General features: G+C 47.6%; 2 protein-coding genes across 7 annotated transcripts in view; one reads left to right on the forward strand and one right to left on the reverse strand.

Annotated features, from left to right (window-relative positions):
* Positions 1 to 1,943: 1,943 nt before the first annotated feature.
* Positions 1,944 to 9,893, forward strand: S100B (S100 calcium binding protein B). Of its 4 annotated transcripts, none has more exons than XM_080652726.1 (5): positions 2,148 to 2,204; positions 2,862 to 2,932; positions 3,111 to 3,386; positions 5,551 to 5,689; positions 8,649 to 9,893. In XM_080652726.1, the coding sequence occupies exons 4-5, from the start codon at positions 5,552 to 5,554 to the stop codon at positions 8,787 to 8,789; spliced, it is 279 nt and encodes a 92-aa protein (XP_080508852.1). In that variant the 5' UTR covers positions 2,148 to 2,204; positions 2,862 to 2,932; positions 3,111 to 3,386; position 5,551; the 3' UTR covers positions 8,790 to 9,893. The 4 variants fall into 4 exon arrangements, with proteins under 4 accessions (XP_080508850.1, XP_080508852.1, XP_080508851.1 ...); XM_080652725.1 differs by having other exon boundaries at positions 3,192 to 3,386; XM_080652727.1 differs by lacking the exon at positions 2,862 to 2,932 and having other exon boundaries at positions 3,192 to 3,386.
* Positions 9,894 to 15,509: 5,616 nt separating this feature from the next.
* DIP2A (disco interacting protein 2 homolog A) overlaps positions 15,510 to 26,553 on the reverse strand; it is an 81,320-nt gene continuing 70,276 nt past the window's right edge. Inside the window, exons 31-39 of one of the 3 annotated variants that reach the window (XM_080654171.1) lie at positions 26,107 to 26,275; positions 25,285 to 25,455; positions 24,184 to 24,213; positions 23,385 to 23,446; positions 22,657 to 22,714; positions 20,542 to 20,616; positions 18,940 to 19,114; positions 18,114 to 18,237; positions 15,510 to 17,481 (exon numbers count right to left, since the gene is read on the reverse strand). In XM_080654171.1, coding sequence (XP_080510297.1) covers positions 17,229 to 17,481; positions 18,114 to 18,237; positions 18,940 to 19,114; positions 20,542 to 20,616; positions 22,657 to 22,714; positions 23,385 to 23,446; positions 24,184 to 24,213; positions 25,285 to 25,455; positions 26,107 to 26,275 — 1,117 coding nt within the window. In that variant the 3' untranslated portion in view covers positions 15,510 to 17,228. Of the gene's footprint in view, positions 17,528 to 18,113; positions 18,238 to 18,939; positions 19,115 to 20,541; positions 20,617 to 22,656; positions 22,715 to 23,384; positions 23,447 to 24,183; positions 24,214 to 25,284; positions 25,456 to 26,106; positions 26,276 to 26,553 lie in introns of all 3 variants that reach the window. The other 2 variants (XM_080654173.1, XM_080654172.1) reach the window with 2 other exon arrangements.

Consider the following 26,553-nt stretch of genomic DNA (forward strand, 5'->3'; position numbering starts at 1 on the left):
ATGATGATGAGCACATGCACGCATCCATGCCTGCCACTTGATCACTTCACTCATGGACAGTGAGCAACTCCTGGAGTAGAGGCAGTCAGAGGTGGCTGAACAGAGCACTTGGACAAGACATGTCTCAGGCACTGTCCAGCTCTGACACAGGGTCGATCACTTTCCAGCTGATTATTCAGAGCCTCTTCTGCAGTGTGCGCCAGTTGATGGCTCTTCCAGAAGCCAAATTTCCAAATCTGTTCCTTCCAAGGTGCTGACTAATTATTAGTAGCCTTCCCTGAATTAATATACATACATATACCGGCCACTTCTCACTCAAGATATAGTAGACAACCCAATGTGCTTCTCAAAGTTCAGCCCCTAAGAGGACTTCCCTTCACCACTGTTTGTAGGATCCCCTTGAGGGGTGCCATAGTGCTGTATCTGTCCACTTAGGGTGGGATCAGCATATCCTGCAGACCCACGTGTAAACCAAGCTCACGTTTTTTCTTCCACAGTCAACTGGTTATAAGAAATAGGCTGGGTGTTCAGTTGGCGCACAGTCCAGAGCATCCTGAAGAAGGAGGTGGAAGGTGTGATGTGGGAGGACTTGCCAACAGGAGATCAGGAAGGACAAGGGAGGATTACATCCTATTTCAGTGAAAAGCCAGGAAACCGCCCCCACCTCCCCCACCGGTACTTCCAGGAACATGGCCTAGAGTCAGCCACCACTCTCTAAGAGCCAGCCTGTACCCCCTTTACCTTCAGTTTGTGATTAAAATTGCTTAAGGAAAAAAAAGAAAGAAAGAAAGAAAGAAGCTGGGGGTCCAGGCTGGGACAATTCAGGTCCCAAGGCTCAGAGCCCCATGCTATTTCCAGGCTATGCTTCTGAGTATTGAATAAACAAGAAGTTTCCGGTAAAACAGATGACAACAGAACAACTGTGTCCGCAGACATCTTTGTGTATTGGATCGGTCCATGGCCACTGTGAACCTGAGTCAGACGGGCCCTGATTCTGGTTCAGACATCTTTTTATTACTTCAAAGCCAATGTTTTTTTTTGTTGTTGTTGTTTGTTTGTTTTTAAATATATTTTATTGATTTTTACAGAGAGGAAGGGAGAGGAATAGAGTTAGAAACATCGATGAGAGAGAAGCATCGATCAGCTGCCTCCTGCACACCCCCCACTGGGGATGTGCCCGCAACCAAGGTACATGCCCTTGACCGGAATCGAACCTGGGACCCTGGAGTCCACAGGCCAACGCTCTATCCGCTGAGCCAAACCGGTTAGGGCTAAAGCCAATGTTTTTTTAATTACCATCTACAGGAATGCGTACCTTTTGGGTTTCTGCTTGGAAATGTCTCAGGTATGGTGCTGTTGAAGATGGGTGGTGGGGAGGCTGGGCCTGGATTCCCTGTGGCTGGCCATGGGGCCTCAGTCCCACAGAAACTGTACCTTTGCAGAACAGAGTAATTGGACAGGACATGTCTATGGCACCGTCTGGCTCTGAAAGTCTGTGACTGTGCGCCCTGGGCTGAAGGAGAAGGGCGTTGGAGTGTGCCTGGCATGGGTCCTCAATCATATTAAACAAGGACTTTCCCCTAAATGAATCAAGTATCTATTTTGCCAAATGTCTCAGTCCCTGCTGATGTTGAGCTCAGTGCCTTCTTGAGGCAGCCCTGCTTAGCTCAGGGTATAGATATCCATGGGGCATCCTGACTGCTAGTGGGGGCCAGGTGTGGGGAGCTGGAGACAGGAGAGGGCTCAGGGGCCTCTCCACTGGAAAACAGCATGGTCCGGCCTGCACTTGGACGCTCCAAGTTCTTGGCTGAACATTTGTGTTGTTTGAATCAATTAATCTGTCTCTCTCCTCTCCCCCCCACCAACCTTGCTTTTAGAAGATCATTAATATTCATGTGTAAATTTAAAATAGCACAAAAAGCTGACTCCCCACTTCCTGCCCCGCAGGCTGTTTTCTTCCTTGGCCCAAGTGCAGTCCCCGGGTGGCAGCTTGGTCAATGCAGCCCTGTGTGCAGGCCTGCCTGCCCCAACCACCCCCACCCTGCCCTCGGCCCCCATTGGCTGCCTGGGCCTGCAATGGGACTGCACAAGGGGCCCACGCCCAGAGGAAGGAATAAAAGGCCATCCCTCCTCACCATTCCTGCCACTCAGGACACTGCAGCCAGGAGGTGACCACAAAGAGCCAAGAGCGACCGAGATCACACGTGAGGGGGAAAGCCTGCTCTTTTGGGGGCTGTGGTGGGGCAGGGATCCCAGAAGATGGGTTGGAGAACCGGGTGGTAGTTTAAAAAGCCCCTTTAGCATAAGTGCAGCATTTCAAAGTGTGGATTTTACTACTGCGTTGTGGACATGACTGCCTCAACCCTAGACAGCTAGAGGTTCACTTTGCCCACGTTTTTATTACCATAAATTGGAGGAACCTCGTGTCTGGTGACTGCTGACATTTCCCCAGAAGTACTGCAAATATTGATTCTTCCCTCTTTGAAGAGGAGGGTTTTTGCTTCCGCGGGGCTGAGAAGGACGGGCAACCTGATGCTGCTAGTTTAGCCTTCTCTTACAGATGAGTGTTTTCTCTCCTTGCTCCTGCCCTGGCCCTGGGCACACACTGCTTCTCAGTGTTCCCGTTTCCCTCAAAGGGAAATGTCAGGGCCTCTGGACACCCACTCAGAAATTCCATGCAAACTGAGAGGTCTTTACAAGTGAATTATAAATTGGGTCAAAGAAATCGGGGTTTATGGTGGGTTTAACTTTCATCAGTCTGGTAATTTCTCAAGTAGGTAGGGCCCCTTCCTTAGAGGGAACCCTCACATCATGTGCGATGTATTAAAGCCCAAAACTTCTCTTGTTTTCGACATAAAAAGATTAACACAGGAATAAGAGGCTAATTGAAGCAGGAATAACAGTCATAGAATGAAGTGGAAAAGGAACATGGGTATTTGATTTCCATTTCTTTTAAAAGATAAGCTTTAAACTATCAATTGTTTCTTGGTCAGTGGGAAGAATTTAACAGGGGAAAAAAATTAATTAACTTGTAGTATGGTTTTAAAGAAAATCACATTTTATGGAGTTTTAAAACATATGAAGTATATATTCCATGCTCTTCCTTTTAGAAAAATCCCACTAGTCATACTTCACACAAAAAATAAATAATTTACCTTCCTCTTCCCCAAAACATCATGGATTTTGAGAAGCATCAGGATGATATAAAAGGTTTGGTTTTGTTTCTTTTTTTAATTATTGATTTTAGAGAGAGAGAGGAAAAGGGGGGGGGCATTGATTTGTTGTTCCACTTATTTATGCATTCATTGGTTGATTCTTGTATGTGTCCTGACTGGGGATCAAACCCGCAACCTTGACATATTGGGACAACACTCTAACCAACTGAGGTTTGTTTTGTTTCTTTTTTAAAAAAATCAATAATTGAAATTTGAGTGCAAAGGATAAATAGAAAATGTTTAAAGATTTTCATCCATCTGAATTGTTCTATCTGTATATGATATATCTGATTATTAGGGACTTAAAACAAAGTATTATGATAATTAATGGTGTGACTTTAGCAAAAATCAGGCCAAAATGAAAACCCTCAATTCTCTTTCCCTTGGGAAGTCAGAAATAAAAATGTAAATATTTTATTCCAAGTTACTTTTAAGATGTGACATACTCAACATGGGAATGATTTTTCCACAAGTAGATACAACTCTTGTATTTATCTTTAACTCTGACGGTACTAGGATTCTTTAATAAGAAGAATTCAAGGTCTAAAGTTGGTAAATTTCTCTGGCTGAGTGTCTCAGTTTTGTGAAACAATTGAAAAACTGTCCTTTGTAAAATGTGCCTAACCCCCAGGTTTGAACAGGTATTTCTCCAGTTTACAGGCTATGGCAGTGGTCGGCAAACTGCGGTTTGCGAGCCACACGCTGCTCTTTGGCCCCTTGAGTGTGGCTCTTCCACAAAATACCACGACCTGGGCGAGTCTATTTTGAAGAAGTGGCATTAGAAGAAGTTTAAGTTTAAAAAATTTGGCTCTCAAAAGAAATTTCAATCGTAGTACTGTTGACATTTGGCTCTGTTGACTAATGAGTTTGCCGACCACTGGGCTATGGTATAAAGTGCGTGCTGAGGGAAGCAGAAAGTTTCTGACTTTGGCAACTGCAGAGAAACACTTACTAGTGAATAAGCGACCTTTCCCCCATTCACTTGAGGCAGCACCTCCATGGATCCCAAAGAAATACCTGGCGGTGGCACTTGCCTGTCCTGTAGTGGAACCAGCTTCCCTGTATAACCTGATAATACAATTTTGTTTCTAGTAGGTCAAAGTATCTTTCATTGATTTTCTTTTTCAAAAAAATTTGTGGAAATTCTACCATGTTAACTTTTTCCAGTAAAAATTTTTTTTATTAAAAAATGAGTTAAATTTACATATTAGTTCAAAGGAAAGCAAATTCCTACATTTTATGATCTTTAAAATCTTTTGGAAAGACCTACACTTTTCATACTAAACATATTCTTAGTAATATGTATATGCTGCTGTATGAATGGAATTCTCCTCCTGTTTTCCAATTGTTTATTGACAGAATATAAGACTACTATTGCTGTTTTACCCTCATTTGGCTCCTAATCACCTTACTTCTTACTAATTCTAACAGCTTGCAGCACTGCTCTGCTCAGCAGCACTGTCACTGACTTGGGACCCTGCCAGGGCAGAGGGTGCCCAAGATAGGAGGCAGGGATCAATCTCAGAACTCCTTCACTGCTCTGCCTTCATATTTTTAAAAGATTTTTAAATTGATTTTTATAGATAGAGGAAGGGAGAGAAACATCAACATGAGAGTGAAATGGTGATCGGCTGCCTCCTGCACACCCCCTACAGGGGATTGAGCCCCAAATCCAGGCATGTGCCTTGACCAGGAATTGAACCAGCAACCTTTTGATGCACGGGACAATGCCCAACCAACTGAACCACATGAGCCAGGGCTGCCTTCATATTTTTGCTGGAGTTTCCCATCGGCCAAACCCAATCAGAAGCCAGAGGGCCTGGGAACTTGTCAAAGTAGCCAACAGGGACAGAGAAGGGGGACAAAGAGGGAAGAGTGGATCTAAAAGGTGGATGGGGTGCCGAAACCGGTTTGGCTCAGTGGATAGAGCGTCGACCTGCGGACTGAAGGGTCCCAGGTTCGATTCCGGTCAAGGGCACATACCTTGGTTGCGGGCACATCCCCAGTAGGGGGTGTGCAGGAGGCAGCTGATCGATGTTTCTCTCTCATCGATGTTTCTAGCTCTCTGTCCCTCTCCGCTCTCTTCCTCTCTGTAAAAAATTAATAAAATATAAAAAAAAAAAAAATAAAAATAAAAAAATAAAAGGTGGATGGGAGACTGGTGACCACTGAGCAAGTTCCCAGAATGCCCTCCTCCAAGCTTGATGTTGGAGGTGAACCAAGGCTGGCCCAGCCCCCTCCTCTGGGTAGATGTCTATATAGGTACCATGTTAACTGTTCTTTGTGAAACAAGGCAAAAGGCATGAGAAGGCATCTTTCCTCTGTGGACCCCTAGGATGTCTGAGCTGGAGAAGGCCGTGGTGGCCCTCATCGATGTTTTCCATCAATATTCCGGAAAGGAGGGCGACAAGCACAAGCTGAAGAAATCCGAACTCAAGGAGCTCATCAACAACGAGCTTTCCCATTTTTTAGAGGTGAGTCTTTTTAAAATTGACAGTTTATGCATTCTCCTCTCCACTTGTAAAACCACCTGTGCACTTTCTCTTCAGAGCAGACATGAAGGTGATTCCAGGTCTGTTCAGGACTCCTAGGTGGCTTCTGGAAACTCATTTGCACGACTGAACCCTCGTTATGGAGGTTAGCTTAGCTGAGCCCCATTGTCTTCATTTTCATTTGTTTGGTATGTAGTAGGAACATCAAGAAAAAAACTGCTGTCTCAAAGGCAAAAGTACAGATTCCAAATAATGCTGACATTTCTCTGAAAAAAATCTAAGGATTTACAGCAGTGATGGCAGAATGGATGGAAAATAGATTCACAACTTGTCATGGACCATGTGCATATAAAGAAGATGTTAAAGATAAGTTTTTGTTTGGGGGGAAAAGCACTATTTTAGCTTTAGCTAGATGTTTAGCATCCACCTAAGTGATAAAGATGGGGTTCACTGAGCAAATATTTACTGACCACTCATTATGTTCACTACTGGGAGAGACACAGGCCCAAGAACATGGCCTCTGCTTCGGAAGCACCCAGGCTGGCACATCCATGAAGGACCACAACCTACTTGACTGAGGGCAGGAGGCCTGGGGGCTTGCAGGGGTTTCATGGAGTAAGAGACATTGGAGAGGAACCTAACTTAGGAAGCTGCATGAGGACTCCTGATGAGCCCTCCTCCCCGACACAGGTCTCACTCTGATCTGTGGTAAAAGAATGTCCAGACACCTCATGGAGGACTCACTTCCCTACCCTCTAGCTCCCGCCCTTGGATCAGCCACCCATTATCTCTATTGCACACCAGTCTTACACCCTCAAGGCAATGAACTGGTGCCTGACCTTCTCTTAGTACCCAGAACCAAGGTTCTGAAGTGACTAATCACACACAGGGAAAAGGCCAGCCAGTGAACCAGTACACTGATGTCTGACCACGAGCTAATTCCGGGAAAGACACCAGAGCATCCTGAGGGATGGTGATGGTGATAGGGAGCCATCATCCCAGCCAGCTGAGCCTCTCAGTGCAGGGCGAGCCCCAGGTTCCAGCATCAGGGCAGCACCCACTGTCTGCAGCTGGCTTGGTTCTCCTGTCCCACCCCCACGCAAACACTCTAAGGCTGTGAATGGCACCACCAGAGCAGAGGAAGTGACTTGCAGGCTTGTGGTGGGATGGGGGAAGCATCCCCTAGTCCAGTGGCCGGCAAACTCATTAGTCAACAGAACCAAATTATCAACAGTACAATGATTGAAATTTCTTTTGAGAGCTAAATAGTTTAAGCTTAAACTTCTTCTAACGCCACTTCTTCAAAATAGACTCGCCTAGGCCGTGGTATTTTGTGGAAGAGCCACACTCAAGGGACCAAAGAGCCACATGTGGCTCGCGAGCCGCGGTTTGCCGACCACTGCCCTAGTCTGATTCTGGGACTGATTTCTCAGGCATTCAAGTCCAAGAGGCAGCTGCCTCACTCACATGTTCAATTATTCAGTCCCACCAATCCTGCCTTCTAACTTAATCAAAGTCCCAGTTACTTCTGTAAAAAGGATTGTTGTGAGGATGAAATGATAGTTTTTGTCAAGTACTTAACATAAAGTTCAAAAACCAGTAACTGCTATTGATTTTAAAATATAGAAAAAGCTTAACATGTGGTAACCACAATTTATAAAAGATAAGTAATTCAAGGTAAGTATGCCAAGGTATCATGAACGTTTGTTGGCCTAGTTTTATCAAGGTAATTTTGGTTAGGAGGCAAACCTATAGTATTATTGAAATAATACACTGCTGCCATCCATCTTCTAACCTATGCTTATAGGTCCTGCCCAACCCCCGCTGGAATCTCAGTTTTTACATGTTTTATTTTTTAAAATATATATTTATTGATTTCAGAGAGGGAGAGGGAGAGAGAGAGGGAGAGAGAGGGAGAGAGAGGGAGGGGAGGAGAGGGAGAGAGGGAGAGGGAGGGAGGAAGGGAGAGAGAGAGAGAAAGAGAGAGAGAGAGAAAGAGAGAGAGAGAGAGAGAGAGATACATCAATGATAAGAGAGAATCATTGAATGGCTGCCTCCTGCATGCCCCACACTGGGGATTGAGCCTGCAACCTAGGCATGTGCCCTGACTGGGAATCGAACCATGACCTCCTGGTTCAACCACTGTGCCACGCCGGCTGGGCTCAGTCTTTTACATGTTTTAGATTGAAGGCAGCCACTGAACATTACACGGGACTTCCTCAGGCCAACCTCTGCTGCCCTGGGGATTGTTATTCTGAACAACCTGCATTGATGCTCTTTTTCAGTGCAAAATGCCACATTCTCACATGTTTAGGGCCCTGCACCATGTTTGTTCCTCAGAGACTTTGTAAGACTATTCACTTGGCTTCTGTGTTGGGAAGAACTGTCAGAAAAAGTTCCATGACACCTAGAAAGCAGCTCAAGTGGCAAAAAGAACACACGGAGGTCACAAATTTAGGGCATGCTAAAGAGTTACTTCAACAACAAAAAACAAAAGAAAAAAAATTTCAAAACATAAAAATCCATGGAAATCTTCATTGTGGGGACTTCTACACACAGAAACTGACAAGTTTTGGGGGGCCAAAAGTTCTTTTTTTCTTTCAAGACATTTTCCTATAATATACTCTGGCTGATCGAGATGCTATTCTTTTCCGGGTGTTTTGTTTTAAGTATAGTGATAACAACCTGCAGGTTTTCAGATCTTGGTTGTTCCATTCAGTCTTTACAAATAGCCCAGGTCCCACTGGACCTAACATAAGGTAGAGAAGGCACAAACCCCTGGACAACAGTCCTCTGGTCCCAGGAGAAATCTTCCTGGTATTTTGCATTTTATATCGTAGGTTGTTTCTGATACAGATTTTTTAAACCAGCCAACTTTTAATCATGTTTTGATGGCCTTAAATTTCATTTAAAAACAAGCTGGGTGACTGATCTCTCTTAGGAAATCAAAGAGCAGGAGGCTGTGGACAAAGTCATGGAAACACTGGACAACGATGGAGATGGCGAATGTGACTTCCAGGAATTTGTGGCCTTCATCGCCATGGTTACCACAGCCTGCCACGAATTCTTTGAACACGAGTGAACTAGAGAAAGCAGCCACGCTGTTCCTGTAACAGAGGCGAAGGTCACACAAGGAAGCAGAGAGTAAGGGCTTACAGACTAGTAGGAGCTGAGCTTTCCGGCTGTGTTGTAGCAATTAGGAAGCTTCATTTGCTTTGTGAATGAAAAATTGAAAATCTCTTTCCAAGGGCTGTTTTTAATGGCCCCCATCATTCCTTCTGCTATATTAGGCATACGTGCTAGCTGACTGGTCCCTGGGACTCCTGGTAATATCATGTAGGAAAGTCAATTCTCGGTCACAAAGCCTGGGCTATACGGAATCCTAACCCAGAAAAAAACAAAACTGACTACCAAACAGGATTCTGGACATTTGTGGTTTCCTTAAGTCTCCACTTCATTTGAAACAACAAAGCTCTATCGAACCTTTGAATAGGCTGCCATTTCTTAAATTTGTTCATCATCAGTGCCAATGAAACCTAACGTAGTTAGATGGTGTGAAATGCTGTCCCACTAGCCCTAGAGCATGGTCTCATTTAGATCCCTTTTCCTGTGGTGAGCTGTGATTACTGAATAGATATTTAATGCTAACAGTTCTAAATGGAAAAACGTGTCCCATAAACCAACAAGTACTGAAACCTTAACTCTAATCAAAACTGAGAAGCAAAATTCTACCTTCAGTGGAATTCTCCTGATAGGCTCACGCTTTGCTGGATCTGTGGGACGTGCGTTTTGCAGGAGGGTGGGCGGGTTCAGGACCAAGGTTTCAGACCAGCCTCCCCGGAGACAAGTGCACTGCAAGTAATTTAGTCTCTCCAGCCTCCTCTCCTGTCTGTGAGATGATGGGTTACTACTGATGTGTTTGGTCTGTTGGTGAATGTCATTCCTAACTTGTTTGTGCTGTTGGTAAAGTCAGTGTACTTGGAAAGCTAAACTTAATACTCCTGTACCTACGAATTCAAATAAATCAAGTTTCAAATAATCGTTACAAATATTAAAAATCACTTCCAGGAAAATTCAAATTAATCTTATCCACCTCTTTTCCTGTTCTGTATTCTTTAGAGACACAAACTTCATAAAACCATTGATCGCTTGTATTTGCATTAAATAAAAGAGCACTGTGATAAGACTCCGTAGCCGTTAAACATGAAATTAAAACGAAATACCTGCAAAATGGAAAGAGGAGTAAAGTCGAGGGGGCCTGCCTTTCCTCACGGCTGCAGATAGTGCGTTCACCAAGGCCAGGGCGGGTGCAGAGGAGGGCATGGGAGACAGGGACCTTAAGGAGGTGGCGGGCGCGGAGGGGCGGGGTGCGCAGAGGACAGTGTAGTGGCGGGGGCGGGCGGGGCAGGGAGCAGCGGGAGAGGTGGGGCGAGGGAAGGGAGGCGGGGCAGCACGTGGTGGGACGACCTTCCCTCTCTTCAGTCGGCCCGCCCGCTCCTTCCAGAAACTTCCGGCCCGGTTGGCGTCACGTGGCCTTCTCTGGACCAATCGCCACGAAGGGGAGCTGTGATTGGTCCTGCCCAACAGGAAGAGATGGGCGTGGCCGAGCCGGCGGTGGAGCACGGGGCTGGCACAGAGTTAGGGGCTTCGGTCCCGCTCCGCCGCTGGCTCGGCCACGGACCCCAGGCCGGGGTCCCCGCGGTCACCTTGACGGGGTCTGGGGGCGCGGGCGGGGGGGGTCGTCTCTGTTCTGGCGGGTTTGTTCCCGCGGGGTCACCCTCCAGGATCCTCGGTCCTGCCCGCAGACCCAATAGAGAAAGCTGGGTGGTGGTTGACCTTTCAGAAGCCCCTCGGGGGTGTTGCCTGCTGGCTGGACTGGGCAAGCTGCCCCTCCGGAGAGACCCGACCTGTCCCGCAGGGGCCCTCAGACAGCCCCCGGCGGAACAGGTGGAGCAGTGCCCACACCGCAGGGAAAACGCGAACCCTGCGGTGGAGGAGCAGCTAGGGGAGGGCTGGAGGCACCGCAGAAAGTGAGGGCCCCCAAGTCTGGGAGGCTACAGGTTAGGGGCCAAAGGAACTCGGCCTTATCCCCAGGGCAGGGGGCGCTCCTGGGCTTTGCAGAAGAGGCGGCAACAGCAGGGGGTCTCTGGAGAGATGGGGGCAGGAGTGAAGAGACTTGGGCCAGTCCATCCGCCGCTTCAGACGGGTCAACCTGGGAGGACCGCGGGCCCATACTCAGGTCAACACTCTGCTGTTGCTGTCTTGAAATATTTGGTAATTATGGACGAGGGGCCTGGCGTTTTCCTTGTGCGTTGGGCCCTGCAGATTATGCACCCCGTCCTAGGCAATGGTGGGACACAGGAAGGGGAGCTGGCTTGGGAGGCCCAAAGTGAGTCTGACTCAGCCCGAGGGCAAGCATAGGCACATCCTGTGCACAGAGGGGTCAGGAGAGGGAGGCGGGTGGTGGGCTGGCTCTGAGCTGTGTGTGAGGTGTCTGTACCTGGCCAGCTTGCCTTCAGACCACGTCTCTACACTTCCTTTCATCAGAGGACAGCCCTGCTGCTTTATCCAGAAGTTGAGTAGGTCCTTCCTGGTACCTCCCTTGTCCCCATTGATCCCAAGAATCCCAAGATGACTAAGTTCCCAGATGACACCCTGCTTCCTAAGCAGAGGAAAGAACTGGAGTGTACCGGCCACCAAGGGGCTTGCCTAGTGCAGCTGCTGTGTTTGCCTTCTGACCCCACATCCAGGGGATGATGTATCTTTACCCCAAGAGAGACTTCCTGAGCACTGCACAGTCATCCTCAGGGACTCCTGGGGGCTTCCTGGCACAAACTATGGTGAGCTCCAGGTTGTAAATGTCCATCCTCCTCTTACCTGTCCTCAGCTGAGAGGGACCTGCTCTCACCAAGAGGCACTGTCTGGTTCCATGAATGGGCGGTGATGGTCCCCACATGGCCCACTGGGCGCTGCCTCAGACATCTCTAGGAAGAATAAACTCTGAATTTAAAATGATCTCTGTTGTCCCACACTGCCTTTCCCATCATGACCCAGTTCAGCCACACACAACTCCCTGTGCCCCATCAGTTTCCATTTTAATCCACAAGATAGGGCCAAAGTAGCCCAGAGAATGTCCCTGACAGCAGCATTAAGTCTCTCGGGCCAGAGACGGAGACCGAGCAGAGGATCCCATTTGTTGGTCCTGCACTGACAAGTGCTGTCAAAGGGTCTGGGTCCTGCAGGGACCCAGCCTCCACTCAACCGTGTGGACCATCCCAGCATGTACTGCTAGCCCTGCTCCAAGTCTGGGCAACACGGCTGTCAGACTTCCCTGCCACTGAGAGGAGGCATCCTCATCTTATGAAGGGGGAACACAGGGCCTGGGCCCGGGTCTCCACAGAGAGCTCCCAGCAGGCACAGGGACTTCAGGAAGGCCCTGGATTCCTGAGCCTTGGGCCATTCTTCCCTCTTTCACCCTGGCCCTACCCCCCAGGGAACAATGGGGGGAAGGGCATTGAGGTTGGGCAGGCCAGGGCTCCACCTGCCCCCCTTGCCTTCTCTGGCCCTGGAGTCGCCCAGGGGCCTCTACCAGCAGGCCCTCACGCACAATAGATCTTCACCTCCACAGGATTGGTCCTGTCCTAAGCAGACCCCTTTTCCCACAGCCACCAAAGGAAGTACATTTTCTCCCAGGCCACCTGGGGCCCTACTCTGAATGTCTTCCTTGTGGGCAGTTTATATCCCAGCATCACACCCCTGCAAGACCCCACCCTAGTCTCCAAGGCAAGAGGGGCCCTTCAACTCTCACACACCAGCTGAAGCCCTGGAAACAGTTTGACAACTCTTCCCAGGAAGCTCTGGGAAGGCCCACAACTCTATCCCATGAGGCTCCTGGGTTTGATTGCTGTTACTGGGTTTTTACTTCTTTTTAGTTTAAACTTATCAGATTCAAATTCAGTAAAAAACAGTTTTGATGAGCACAGAAGGTTAAAATTAGGGGTTTAGATGGCAATCACATGAGCCTCACCCAGTTTACATGTGCAATTTCTTATTGGTTGCAATTTCTTATTGGTTGAGATTTTCTTGATCAGGATGTTTAATTTTGGAGATTTCATCCCTCTCTGATCCAGACATAACTTGGGTTCTTATCATTGCAGATCTGGCCAGATGAGATTCTGGCGCCTTTTTTCTGTTTTATGAGAAAAGGACTGGCTTCTTATTAAGAGTGTGAAAAATAAACATCATTCAAGCAAGTTAGCAGGAGGCAAAGTAGGGAGGTTTGGGCACAGGCTGGACATGGGGCAGAGCCTAGGCTGAGGCCGGCAACCTCAAGAACAAAGCCCAGTACTACCAGGCTCTCTTGAAGACCCCTCACCCCAACCCCCGCATTGAATATGCAGGTCCCTGGAAACCTTTCACACAGTGAAGACTGCTCCTGAAATTTTCCCCTCTGAGGGGCTGGGGATAGACACTGGGGAGGAAATGCTGAGCCACATGGGCCCCATAGCTCCTTCCACACAAAACTCTACTGGGGGCCTGTTAAATATCCCAAGTGACAGGTCTCCCAGATCTGGGATGGGGCCGTGTCTGGCTGTGTGACTGTTTTAACAAGAACTCGGGTGATTCTCATCCTCAGGAAGTTAGGAAGCACTGGGTTGGCAAGGCAGAACTGTCAGCCTATATGGTCCTTACAGAGGAATTGTGCCCACCCTCTCACTTGATTAGACTGTGCAAGGCATTGGGTAGGGGAGACATCACCATCTTGAGGACCCCTGAGCAGGGACATTACAATTTATAGTCTTATAATTACCTTTATCTTTACCAGTATTGTTTTTTTCATGTGAATTGAAATTACCATCTGAAATCACTTGCTTTCAGCCTGAAGAACTTTAGTATTTCTGATAATGCAGGTCAGCTAGGAACAAATTCACTTTTTATCTGAGAATGTATTATGCCTCCACTTTTGAAAGATAGCTTTATTGGATATACAAGTCTTAGTTGTTGTTTTTTCTTTGGGTTCTTTGAATATGTTAACCCCCTGCCTTCTGGCTTCCATTATTGCTGGTAAGAATTCAGCTGTCAATTTACTGGAGTTCTCTTGCAAGTGGTAAGTTGTTTCTCTCTTGCTAGACCCAGGCATCTAAGTGACACCCCTGCTTTAGAACCTCTGGGGCAGTAGCCAGAGGTCGTCTCAGTTTGCATCTCCTGGCATGGCACCACCAACTTATGAGCTGGACAAGGTCAGTCAGAGCCCCTGTATTCTCGGTGGCACTTCATCCAAGGTAGAGGCTGCATTCCATGAGTGGAGGCTGGATGGAAGAGATCTCCCAGGAGATCAGTCTTGGTTCAAATAACAGATTCTTTTTTTTTTTTTTTTTTTTTGGTTTTTTTTTAAAATATATTTTATTGATTTTTTACAGAGAGGAAGGAAGAGGGATAGAGAGTTAGAAACATCGATGAGAGAGAAACATCGATCAGCTGCCTCCTGCACACCTCCTACTGGGGATGTGCCCGCAACCAAGTTACATGCCCTTGACCGGAATCGAACCTGGGACCCTTCAGTCCGCAGGCTGACGCTCTATCCACTGAGCCAAACCGGTTTTGGCAAATAACAGATTCTTGATTTTCTTACTGAACTTTCATGCACAGATGTTTTTCCATTTGCTGTATGCCCTTAGGACCATTTCCAAAGGCTTTTAGTGTTTGGTTTTTTTTTAACAATAATTTTTACCCGTTATTCTGAATATCATGCTCACAGAGCTTCTCAGGCTGTCGTGCCAGAAGTTGATCTTTCCCTACTTTTTAATGTAAAGTAAGTGGTAAACATTGCTCGTCTTTGAACTTACGTTGCACTCTATGAGCATGCAACAACAGCCTATAGGTGGCCTTCATTCTCCTGCTCTCCACCTGGAGCCTATGGCAGCATCTGGGTGTACCCACCTGGAAGTCCAGCTCACTGTTGCTGGGTGTGGTAATGGGTGACAATGCATCTCTCCTCAAAGCTTCATCTGGTCCCTAATTGTCCTTTTTCAGCTTTTGCTTTTAGACAGTATCTGTAATGATCATTCATGATATTTGGCCTTTTAAGTCACTTGGAGAGTCTGGGGAACAAGGTACCCTATACTTAATTGGCACTTAGAATTAGTAATAACATCTCAATTTCTCACTTTGCACCAACCTTGGAAAACTCCACAAGGTCCTGTCTAAACATTTCACAGACTCGTGTAAATAGGTTCCCTCATTAAACTCTGAAAGACAGAGCTGGATGCAGGAAAACTGGGGCAGTGAGCACCCAAAGCTTCAAGCCTGGCATGAACTCTTACCCCCCACTCCACCTATAGGAAGTAAGCCTGAGGCAGTAATTGTAACTGCAGACGTGCACACACACATCTGGGAGGAGGTTCACTGCAGCACTATTGAAAGAACTATGATGGACAACAGCAATTGAGCAAAAGCTACCTTTAGTCATGACACACCTGTACAGTCATTAAAACATGTAGAAGAATATATGTAACATATTAAAAAGTCTAATTTATTAAGTACAAAAGCTGATTATAAAAGTATATGATTCTAATTTTGTAAAAAATTTTAAAAGGAAAAAATCCCCAAAAGGATTTACGTCAAATACTAATGCTGCTATATTACTCAGAGGTAGGATTATAGATTTTCTTCTTTACACTTTAATGTGCTTTGTAGATTTTATGCTGTAAGCATAAATGCTTTTATATTCAGAAAAAAGTAATGCATAATAAAATACATCCTATTTGGGATCATTTAAAAAACCTTTTCACACATTTCAAAATGCAGAATTACAAAATCAATAACTTTTATTAACATTATGATATAAAAAAATTTAGTGTGATATACAGAATTCCCAGAGAGTAATCTTAAAACATTTCAATGTGCTTCTTAAAGTCTTAATTTACAAGACACCTTGTTTTACTGCCACTGACCTTTCAATACAAAAATTTTACAATATTTGCTACAAAACTACAACATTAAGATTAGGGTTAGGTAGTTCTTTCCCCTGCCGGCCATTCTATTATAAGGAATATCTGTTATCTGTATGTCAATAAGTTACACAGCTTATGTACATAATTACAATAGATTATTACAATTCCAGTACGTTGTAACATACTAACTGCAGTCCACCACCACAGGCAAACAGAGCTACAATGCACCTGCTATTAGTAGCCAAATAAGAGTAAAATGTGAGAGTTAGCCTAGTTAGCCAGACCTATTTGGTGGAGAATTTTAAATGGCAGAGAATTAATAACAGCTTTGTTAGGCACTGATTCAGGCTAATTCCAGAAAAACCTGGTTGTTTCTATGAAGCATGCATGATCCATAAACTTTCCCATCCACAGTTCCCCCCAAAACCCAACAACTTCATAACATACTCTTTTATTAGCTATATAAAAATACTCTATGTCCTAGATTTGAGCTTCACTTCAAATTCTTAGAAGTTTCTAAAGGATTTTATATTCTCTTTGATTTAGGTTTACTGTGATATCACTCCGTTTAGTCATAACTGAATATGGTTTGGCCAAATTTAATAGGCATGCAACTCAAAATGTGAAAGCCAGGGTGAGGGTTACCAGGCCCACCTTCAACATGGGGCAAGGCTCTCCCCACAGCTCGACTGCACTGAGGATGTGAAAACCTCAGACACTGTCATCAATGCTTCCAAATCTGTTAATTTGGGATGAAAATAATTCAGTACACTTCCATGTATTGACAAGAATTTATATTGTGACGTTATGAAAACAAGTGTTTAACTAAACAGCATTAAGTTACAAACCTAGGAAAGTGGTTTAAAACTAAATGCTGGTTTATCTTTCCGAAACAGAGCATCTACCTTGACAGCCCCAAATGCACTTACTGAACATCAGTGACAATGTGTGCAATCGGGCACACCTGTTTCAATAAACTGGGAGAGAGGAAGCACCCTGTAACTAGAGTGCCAAGAGCCGGGGTAGGAGGAGTGCTGCCCTTCTCATCAGCCTCTTTGGGCTCTGTTCCTCCCTGTGAATCAGTTGTACTGGGGCCTCAAGTTCTTCCTAGCTTAAGTTCTACATATAAACTTGTCATTTTAAGTGGGAATAAATAATTGAATATTTTAAATCAAGAACTATATTTTTAGTCTAAAAAGTGCAAACTTGCAATACAGTAGAGAACAAACTGCACACCTGCAATTCCTTATGATACCCATGGCCAGCCTTTCATTTCCTTTCCCAGTCACCCTATCTGTTAAAATACTGACATTTATGTTTTTGTAAATGTCCTTGAAGATTAAAAAATTTCAAATAATTCAGAAAGTGGCTTCTCAATAAGATTTGGGGAACTTTGAGACGAATCTCTAAAAGTAGGGCAAGGGGTGCAGTATTCCGTGATGACTGCAGTCCTTTGTCCTGGTGGCTACAGACACACTGCAGTGTCTTCACATGTTCTAATACCTTCACACGGTTCCAACCCCTGGAAGCCTCACAATGGACAGAACCCTGGAGCTGGTGAGCAATGCTCACATGTTGTAGGCAACATAGATTGGATCCAGCTGGTCAGCTAGGAAGCCATCACGCAAGTGCATGCGTTGCTTCTCGCCCCGAGAGTTGATGGGGATCACGCCTGGGTCGACAATGACCACCACACCCACAACCAGGTGATGCTCCTCCAGCACCACATTTGTCACCAGGGCCACTAGGTCCAGTGCGTCCTGCTCCAGCCCGTCCAGCTCCACCACCACAACCAGCAGGTTGGTCCAGGTGAACACGGCACTGCAGGGAGAAGACAGATGGCATCACAGGGCATGGACATCAGCTTCTGAGGACCGACAGATACATGGGAAATGATGCCAAACAGAGGACAGTGAAAAAACAAGTATATTTATTGACACTGTGCTGCTGCTGAACATCGTTCACAATTGGAACGCTAGGCCAAATGTGCTATCTAGGACTATCTATTCTAATGAAAGTTCTTGCTAAAAATCAGAAGCATTCATTATTTGATGTTGAAAGCTGAGCCTGTCCCAATGCAAGCTCCCTACACAGTGAAGAAATTATGAATCACAACCATTTAAATGAGAAAATTCACATTAAAAGCAGAAACACCAGGAAAACTGTGGAGACCTCACACTTTTCCTGTTCATTCAGGGCCAAATGCTTGGTCTAAAACTGACTAGGAAATAAGGAAAGCCTAAGCAAAACCAAAGGGCTACACAGGGGTCTCTGGTGCGGGTTTCCTAGAGCAGGTCTGGAGAGCCCAGGGTCAGCTCTGGGAGAGGAAGGCTTTGCCAGCATGTGCCTGTCATCAGGTTCTGCTGGAAACGTGACCAGGCAGATGGCCCTCAGTCCCTGGCTCTGCCCCAGATGAGGGGCTGGGTGGGACTCGCCCTCCTCTGGGCTCTTACCACTCGGCGATGCTCCTGTGTGCTCGGATCACGGACGTCTCGATGTCGATGGGGTGGTACCGCATGCCTCTCAGCTCCAGGGTTTCATCCAGAGACCCAACCACATAGAGTGCATCATGTCGCTCTATGAAGGGCACAGTTTGCACACCTCAGAAAGGCACAGTGCAATCTGGGCACCCTCCACACATCTGTGTCAGCCTGAGTCGGGCTCTCTGGAACAGGGAGCTCACTATTCCAACATCACTTGAAAACCAAGCCTCCTAATGGGTGAGACATGCAGCAGAGCCTGATAAAGGTGCTGTCCGTCCCCTTGATTCCAAAGAATTACGTGAATATATATTTTAAAATATTTACTATTTCTGGAAACAAAACAGCATCTTCAGAGGCTACCAAAAGTTCTGACTTGATTTGGCTGGCCTGCTGGGGCCTAAGGACCTTGCAGTTATGAGGGGTCGTGTGTGGGGAGGGTACCACCCACAGCTGGTGAAACATGCAGGTGGCTCTGCCTAGGGCTCTGCCTGGGGGAGGACTTGACAGCATCACCAACAACCCCACAAATTCAGCAGAGGCCGAGGGTCCAAGGACAGTGAGGGATGGTCACAAAGGGAAAAATAGTAATTTTCAGAGAACACCACTGCCAGAGCTCATCCTTCACCCCACACCCAAAGATACAAGCTTCTTGCAAGGGGTGTGGTGAGTCAGCAGGAATCCCTGAGATGCTGCACGTGCCTGTCAGGCTCACAAGCTGCAGCAGCAGACCCTGTGGGCTGTGGACAGAGCCCCTCACCCCCAACAGTGCTGACACGGGGTCACCATAACCCCTCACCTCCACTGGCATCGGTGAGCTCCGTTCTCCGAAGGAAGCCCAAGTAGCCAGTCCTTGCCCAAATGGTCTGGGTGTCTCCAAAGCTCAGCCGGGCACTGAAGTGGTCAGCATGAAGTGCTTCCTCTCCATGGACTGTGTAGTAGCCTGTGGCATTGTGGGGGCTGCTAACCCAGATCTGTGGGGCCCAGAGGACAAGAATGAACTGAGCACAGAATATCATGAGACATCCACTCGCCAAGAGAACTTAAAACACTGCATAAAGGGAGGGCATTTTCAGTGTCTCTTATCCTGTGAACTAAGTTAAAATTACAGGTATGGAAAGCAAACAAGTAACTTTCTCTCCTTTAAATGGAGAGTTCCTCTCCAGGACTCTGTGATGTAGATGAGCTCACGGGGTGACTCCCACTCCTCACATCAAACTACTGTTGTCAATAAGGATGGGGAGTGATGTACAGGTCCACATAGGGGCAAGTGATGGAGTGAGGCTCATTAAGTGGGCAAACCCTGCACCAGACTTACCTGTATATGTGTGAGTTTATATACATCCATATACTCTCGGGTGCACACATACTAGCAGTACCCAGTGTATTGGGGCTCCTTCTAAATAAAAAGCCCATCCAGGACCCACAGTCAGCTCCCCAGATCAAGTACCTGGCTTTATATATCCCCATAAGGCAGCATACTAAGAGGAGACAGGGAAGCTGATAGGGGCTTCTGCCCTAAGAGATGGGGCCCAGGTTAGCACAGACCCTCCATGACCATCAAGGGGGCACAATGTTACCCTAACAGGCCTAGGTCCAGTGGCCAGAAGGGAGGCCCCACACCAATCCCACCCAACCCTTGGACTGGCACTCTTCCCATTAGGACATTGAGCAACCCTGGGAGTCCCCCAGGCTCACTCACACCCTCATCTCAGTTAGACTAAGACTGGGCAGTGTCTGTGTGACTGCTCCTGAGTGCCATCAACTAGGACCCCGGAGGCTGTCCACACCAGAGACCCTGATGCCAGGACACAGGTTCCATGGCATGTCCCTAGGGCCTGGAACTGGGAGGATAAGACCATTCCCATAATAACAGAACCAACGTGGGCACTCAGGCTGTGACCTGCACTCTCCTGCCACCCTGGCCTCCGGTAGTAAGTCCCACCTGTCTCATTACACTGGATACATATGCATAAATGCGGGTATGTCAACACAATGATTTTTGCACAGCCTGTGTGTCCAGGGGACGTGTCCTCAGGAGTAGAGGACCCCGCCTTCCATCTCAGTGTCTGTGCCGTGCCAGCCCCTTCCTCAGGGCTGTGGCTCCTCACTTGGTGCAGGAACTGTGTTTTAAGACACAGCTGCTTTCTCCATGCTGCGGGTTCCTATGTGGCTCCTAGGGTCTCCAAGTACCTACAAAACTCAAGGTTTACCTCTGCTGGTAGGGAACCCAGAGTGGAGACTCATCCCATGGGTCCACGAAATCCTACCCAAGTACTGGGTACAGGAACACAAATGTGCCTGGGGGCAGGGAAAGGACCAAATAGCTTGGCAGATGGGAAGAGGAGGAGGAGCAGCTCCTGAGGTGCATGAGGCTCCAGAACCCAACCCCCAGCCTCACCTCTCCCAGGTGTGAGTCTCCAAGGGGCCCTTTGGTCTCAGTGTGTGCAATGATGACTTTCACTCCAGGGAGGATCTGGAAGGAAAACCGGGCCCATGTCAAAGAAAACACAAGACTCCGGACTCAATGACATTAAAAACAACAGCCTCGGAAGCTAATTCAAACAACATGATATGTACATGTAAGTGATCAGGAGATTTAAAGCCAAGCTAAATTTGAATTTGAACAGAAATAAGACTTTAATTGATAAAAATATATGTGAATCTTAACAAAATGACCCTAGTTCCTAAGAATGGACCTTATTTTGGATGTTGTGAGAGGCAAAGAGGGTCTATATAAGCATCTGTTCTACTTGGGATCTTTCAACAAGGCCACTCGAGGACTGCCTACCTCTTGTGGGGCACACAAGTGCAGAAGGCCACTCAGCCCCACCGCTCAGCTGCGCCCCAGCCTAGCCATGCAAGGACTCTGTCCATGGGTTTCATCAAGCCTCCTAGTTCTGAGCTGGAACTCTAACCTTGAAGAGCCCTTCCTTCCCATGACTCAGAGTCAGTCCAACCACTGGTCACCTGCTCTGTGTCGACTCAGACAGACGGAGGCACCAGCTCATACCCAGGAGCCATGGAAAACATTCCAGGGCAGGGTGCCTCAAATCAAGGAACCCCCCACGCCTGGTCCTGGGGAGACTTCACTGAGCTCGGGTCAGACCATGTGGCTGCTCCAAGCATGGTCACCTGTTCTGTGTCCTGTTTCCTCATGTACAAAATAATGATGACAGTGAGGTCGCCCAGGCAGGTGGGAAGGGATGAGGGGTCACTTACAGGAAGGGTGTGAGTTTAGGCTGTTGCCTACAGCCAGTGCCAGACCCTCCTCTCCTCCCACTGTTGTTGCAACCTTGCCACACACTACCCGTGGGACAGTCCTGTTTTCCTGAAAGCTGCTGGAGCTTCTGACCTCTCTCCACAGGGCCCACCTGAACCCTAAAGCCAGAGCTTTTTCCAGAACACAAGTCCCTCAGGCATAAGTCATTTGAAACTTAACAATACAGGGGAAATATGCTGAGTATACAAAAAGGATAAGCAAAGCTGTCCACTGAGCATGGGCTCCAGCAATGTGCTCGGAAAGGGGAGGTCATTGCCCATATTCACCTCTCAGCTGGTCTCCTCCAGGTGACGCTAAAGACAGGCAGGCGCATGGGAGGTGTGCTTCCACGGCCTTGCACCTCCTCCTCTTCCCCCAGCTCTACTGTAGCTATGCTAGTCTCCCTGTGACTATGCTCCCTCCCCAGGATGTTTGACTAACTGAGCCATCTGCCCTGGGTCCCTGTGGCTGCTCCTCCTCTTCCCTAGTACATGCACACGGGCTCCTCTCCAGGCACCTTGCTGCCTCCCCAAAGGGGGCTATAGCCACAGGAGTGTGTAAGCAGTCAGGTGGCCCTGTAGGCTGCATAGATTGGGAGCTTTCTGTTCCTGGCCATGTCGAGCACACAGCCCTGCCCACTATCTTGCTGTCTGCTGGCCATGGCACACCATCTTTATCACATGGCATCATCGGGCCATGTGGGCTTTCTTCCTTCCTTCAAACCTCCCCTGGTTCTGAAGATGCCTGTTCCCCTGGGTCTCTGTCTGCTGACCCATCTCATGGTGCTCACATTTTTAAGCTGGGCACCCTCAGATGGCCTCACTCCTCCCACCCCCATCCCTCCCAACCCCTCTATGGGCTCCCAGTCTTCTGGACTGGCTTCAATGGAAAATTGCAAGATGTGTCTAGGACTCCACCCGCTGCCCAAGGCCCTGGAGGGAACCACTTCCTGGCTGTCACCTGGGCCAGGGGCTGAGTTGGGTAGCTGTGCTGGCCCTTGCTCCAAGACTGTGTGAAGACACTGGGCCCTGACCCACGGGGCCCTACAGCCTCGAGCCCCAGCAATGGGAGTTCCTTCTGTGTCTCTGCACCCGAAGTCCTCCTTTCTTGGTTTTGTGCTTTAGATGTATGTTGAACTAAGACTTAACCTAGTCCTTGTGTGTGTTTGCAGTGAGGAGGAGGCCTCCTGCGTTAGCCCAGCCCAGCCTGACCACAGCCGTCTGTGTTCATCAGGAGAATTGCAGCTTCCACTACCTTTCCAGACTCCGTCAATGGCAGACTGTGCGGAGAACCCCGTTCTACCAAACGTACCCTAAAAATTAACAAGGGAAAATTTTCAGAATAAAATTTACTATATAGGTAATGACCTCTAAAAAGGCAACTCATAAGATAATCAGAAATTATCACTATGACAGTCAGTTTGTTGACAATGACCTTATTGTAACCTTGGAACAGTGACTTCAGGTGCCCTCCACCTGCCTGGCTCACCTGGCACAGATCAAGGCAGAAGCTTGTTCTAGGTTTTTTGGGGGCCATCCCCAACCAGCTGCCCTGTCCACAGTAATCTGTCTACCTTGGGCTGCAGCATGGCCACATTTGAGGGCCTAGACCAGGATCTGAGCTTTAAAGCTGGGAGGGATCCGGACCCGCAGGCACACACTGTGACCCCCAGCACACATTTATTGATGTAAAAACTAAGTCCTGTCTTAAAATGGTATTGTGTAAAAAAGTCCTTGCCATTAGTTGCTTTACTTGTCCTCAACCCCATAAAAAGCTAAATGCAAATGTTTGGTCACTCCTATCACCCTTCCTGATCATAGGAATAACAGATAAAGGGACATGGACTGAGTCTCGAGGACACAGAGACACAGAGAGGGAGACCCAAGTTTCCCCAGTACAGCTCGGCCAGCCATCTGCTAGTCCAGGTGCCAGGAGAGCCAGTCAGGGCAGACCCAGCGGCACAACTTCACCATAGGCGTTACCTGTCATGGCGCAGCGCCCTCATGTCCACGTAGACCGTTGTGGGGTCCGGGCCAGCCGTGCCCTGGAAGAAGAGCAGCACGTCTGCATCTACACGGCACAGCCACCTAACAGCTCCTCCCCACCACCAGGAAGGCAGCATTTCTGCTCCAGCAGAGAGCCTGTCCAGGGACACTGATGCCTTCCATCCAAACATTTCATGGCTTGATAACATCAAGTGAAACACTAGTGACACTGAATGAACATGCCAAATTGTACAATTTTACATTTCAGTTCTCACAGCTGGTCTCTATGTTATGGTGAAAACACCACCACAGGATTTGAGGGCATTTGCACCCAGCTATTGGTCAGGCTTGGCCTCTCTCCAGCCGACCTAATTCTACTGAGGGTTGAGCACAGCAGAGGCTCAATCAGGGTCCACAGAGTGATGTTCTCCCTTTCCTCACTTCTGACACTTGGACCCTGAGTGAAGGATGTTATTTTCTGTTTTATTAGATAAGGAACATCAAGTTAAATGGATACTCTGCTCAACACCACTCTCTGAAGATCCCAGACAACGTAACAAAAACTGCTTCATTGAGATTCAACAGCCCTTCCCTCCAGAGGCAATGCTATTAATGTTAAATTTTTTAAAAAAAACAGTTTTACTTAAATTTTATTACAGAGGGACTTTTATAATATGTAAAATAATATTCAGTGTGAGCAGTCAGACAGCAAAAGAAACACGTATTTGTCTAAAGTTGAGAAGGCCACATGAACTCATGGGGGAAGCACAGAGGTACCTCGAGGTCAAGGTCATACCTGCTCAGCCAGCTTTCCCAGCCTGTTGGGCTGACAGAGGCAAAGGAGGCCAGCAGAGTGAGACAGGAGGAGACAGCCACAGGAGACAAACAGAAAGCAACAGGCCATGTGAGAAACACACGGTAAGAGACAGCAAAATGTGTCACTGCATCTCAAAGGGCAAATGTGATTATCTCATTAAGACTTCTGCAATCACACATGGCATCCCACATGCCAACAGATAGAGGAGATAACCTTCAAATATTGAGTAAGGAGGACATGCCTTCATTTACAGCTGCTGACTACACACCAAGAGCCTGATGCTCAGTCCTACTTTCTACAACAGGAAGGGTATGAGGAGGGCACCCAGCCCACTTCCTCCTGCCACATGGCAAGGGTCTGAGGCTTGGAGTGGTAGCATAGTCTTTTCACGGTTGAGAGGACATCAGCATAAGGGAGAAAAGGATGATGGTCCACAGTTGGTCCATGACAGGAGTGCTCTGAGATGAAGGCCAAGCTGAGCCAAGGCTCCAGAAACAAGAAACAGCTCTACTGGGGGCCCTGCTCTGGTTCCAATGCTGCCTTTCCCTCTAACAAGTCTTTTCTTCGTGGGTGAGTAGACATTTAGTATATTTTTAGAAAGAGTGAAACTGAGATACTAGTAAAAATCTGGAAAATAACCAGAGTCACCTGAAGAAGCAGTAAACAGCACTGCAGTTAGCTGTTCAATTTCTGAAACTTTATGTAAATACCTTAAGTAAAATACCTTGATGTCTCAAATATGAATTACAGGTAATACAAATTATCACAATAATGTTTCAATTTCAAATTACTAGATGTCTTAAAACAATATTGTTGTAAAAAATTAAATGCATATTTTATCCAACTTAGTGAGATTCTTCCAGATAAGAAATAGTCACTGTTCAAAAACAATTTTTTTTCCAAATAAGCCTTGTTCATGAAGAGAATATCTTTTAAAAATAGAACCCTCACAGTTCTCCAAGATAAACTGGAAATGAAACATTAAAGGCTCAGAGAATGAGAAATGGATGTAGCCGGCACAACAAGGAAAAGCGACAATTAAAAAATGTCCGTCTTGGATGCCCAGCCCAGCCACCTTACCTGGAGGCAGATGGCCACATTGACCCTGCACCCAAACGTGGTGCTCACGGCGCGTGCAGGTAGGCCCAGATCCTTGAACAGCTTGGAGAAGGACTGTGTCAGCGCAATCCGAGGTCGCTCCTCGGCAACCACCATGCACGTGCGCACACATGACAGGTTCACCCCCTTCATCTGTGGGGAGGAGCAGGGTAAGGCCTTGAACACTCCTTTAGGAAGCTCCTGAGGGGACCCATGTGTGACCTGAACATACACCCCACCTCCTCCGCTGTGGTCTCATTCTACAGAATTCTAAGTATGGAAGCGCTAGAGGGTACCCATCTGCTACACATCCACACCAGCCAGTCCTGAAGTTCATCTGGCCATAGCTCCACAGGACTCTCCCAGGTCCTCAGGGACCCTGACACCTTCAAGATGCACCCAGAGCTAGTGTCAGACCTGCCCCCTCCCCATGCTCCCCCACACTCCCCACCATGTACCTGCGCAAGCCAGCCCCACACGCCTGCCCGCCCCACACTCATATCCTGCCACATGGGTGTGTGGATGAAGGGAGCAACTACCTACTGCAGAGGTGTGGTGGGGGGTAAGTGAAGAGCTTCCAGCAGGGTGGGTGCCGGGAAGAAGGGACATAGGGCCAGCATGATTTGGTGCCTGGTAAGGGTTTTTTCTCTGTTTCCCCAACTGCTTGGAGCTGTGTTGGGAGTCTTTTTTTTTAGATTCCAATGGCCCAGTTTAGAGCCAACCTAGAAACCCCTGGTTTGGGCACTTCCTAAAAAGGGATGAAGACAGTAGGATACAAGCAGGCCTGGGCACAGACACACTCACCCTGAGGACACCTGTTTGTGCACCCAGGCCCTTGGTGCACATCTCCATCACCGAGTAGGAGCAGAAGGTAACGCGGGCCTTGTACTGGCTTACGGCTGACAGCCACAGGGACACATTGCTCTCCAGCTCCAGCGGGGGCACCAGCACCGACTGGTGTCCAGAGTAGACACTGTGGGGCCATGAAGGGTCAAGTCAGCATTAGCCACTCTGCCTAGGTGCGTCATCCGTGCACCCCAGGTACCTTGCCTCCCTGCACCCAATGGGCCTGGTGTAGCTGCCTCGTTCCTTTTCCAAGGATAGAACAGGGGGACAATTCTCCCTAATGCACAGACAGAGTTTTGGTGAAAAACACACTTTGTGGGGAGGGGCATAATGCACAGGGAGTCCTTGTGTCCCTTCAGCACTTCATAAGGACCTAGAGTCACAGTTAGGGTCAGGGTCTGCTGG

Source organism: Plecotus auritus (genome assembly GCF_963455305.1).
Source record: "Plecotus auritus genome assembly, chromosome: 2".
In the NCBI taxonomy this organism is placed as follows: Eukaryota; Metazoa; Chordata; class Mammalia; order Chiroptera; family Vespertilionidae; genus Plecotus; species Plecotus auritus.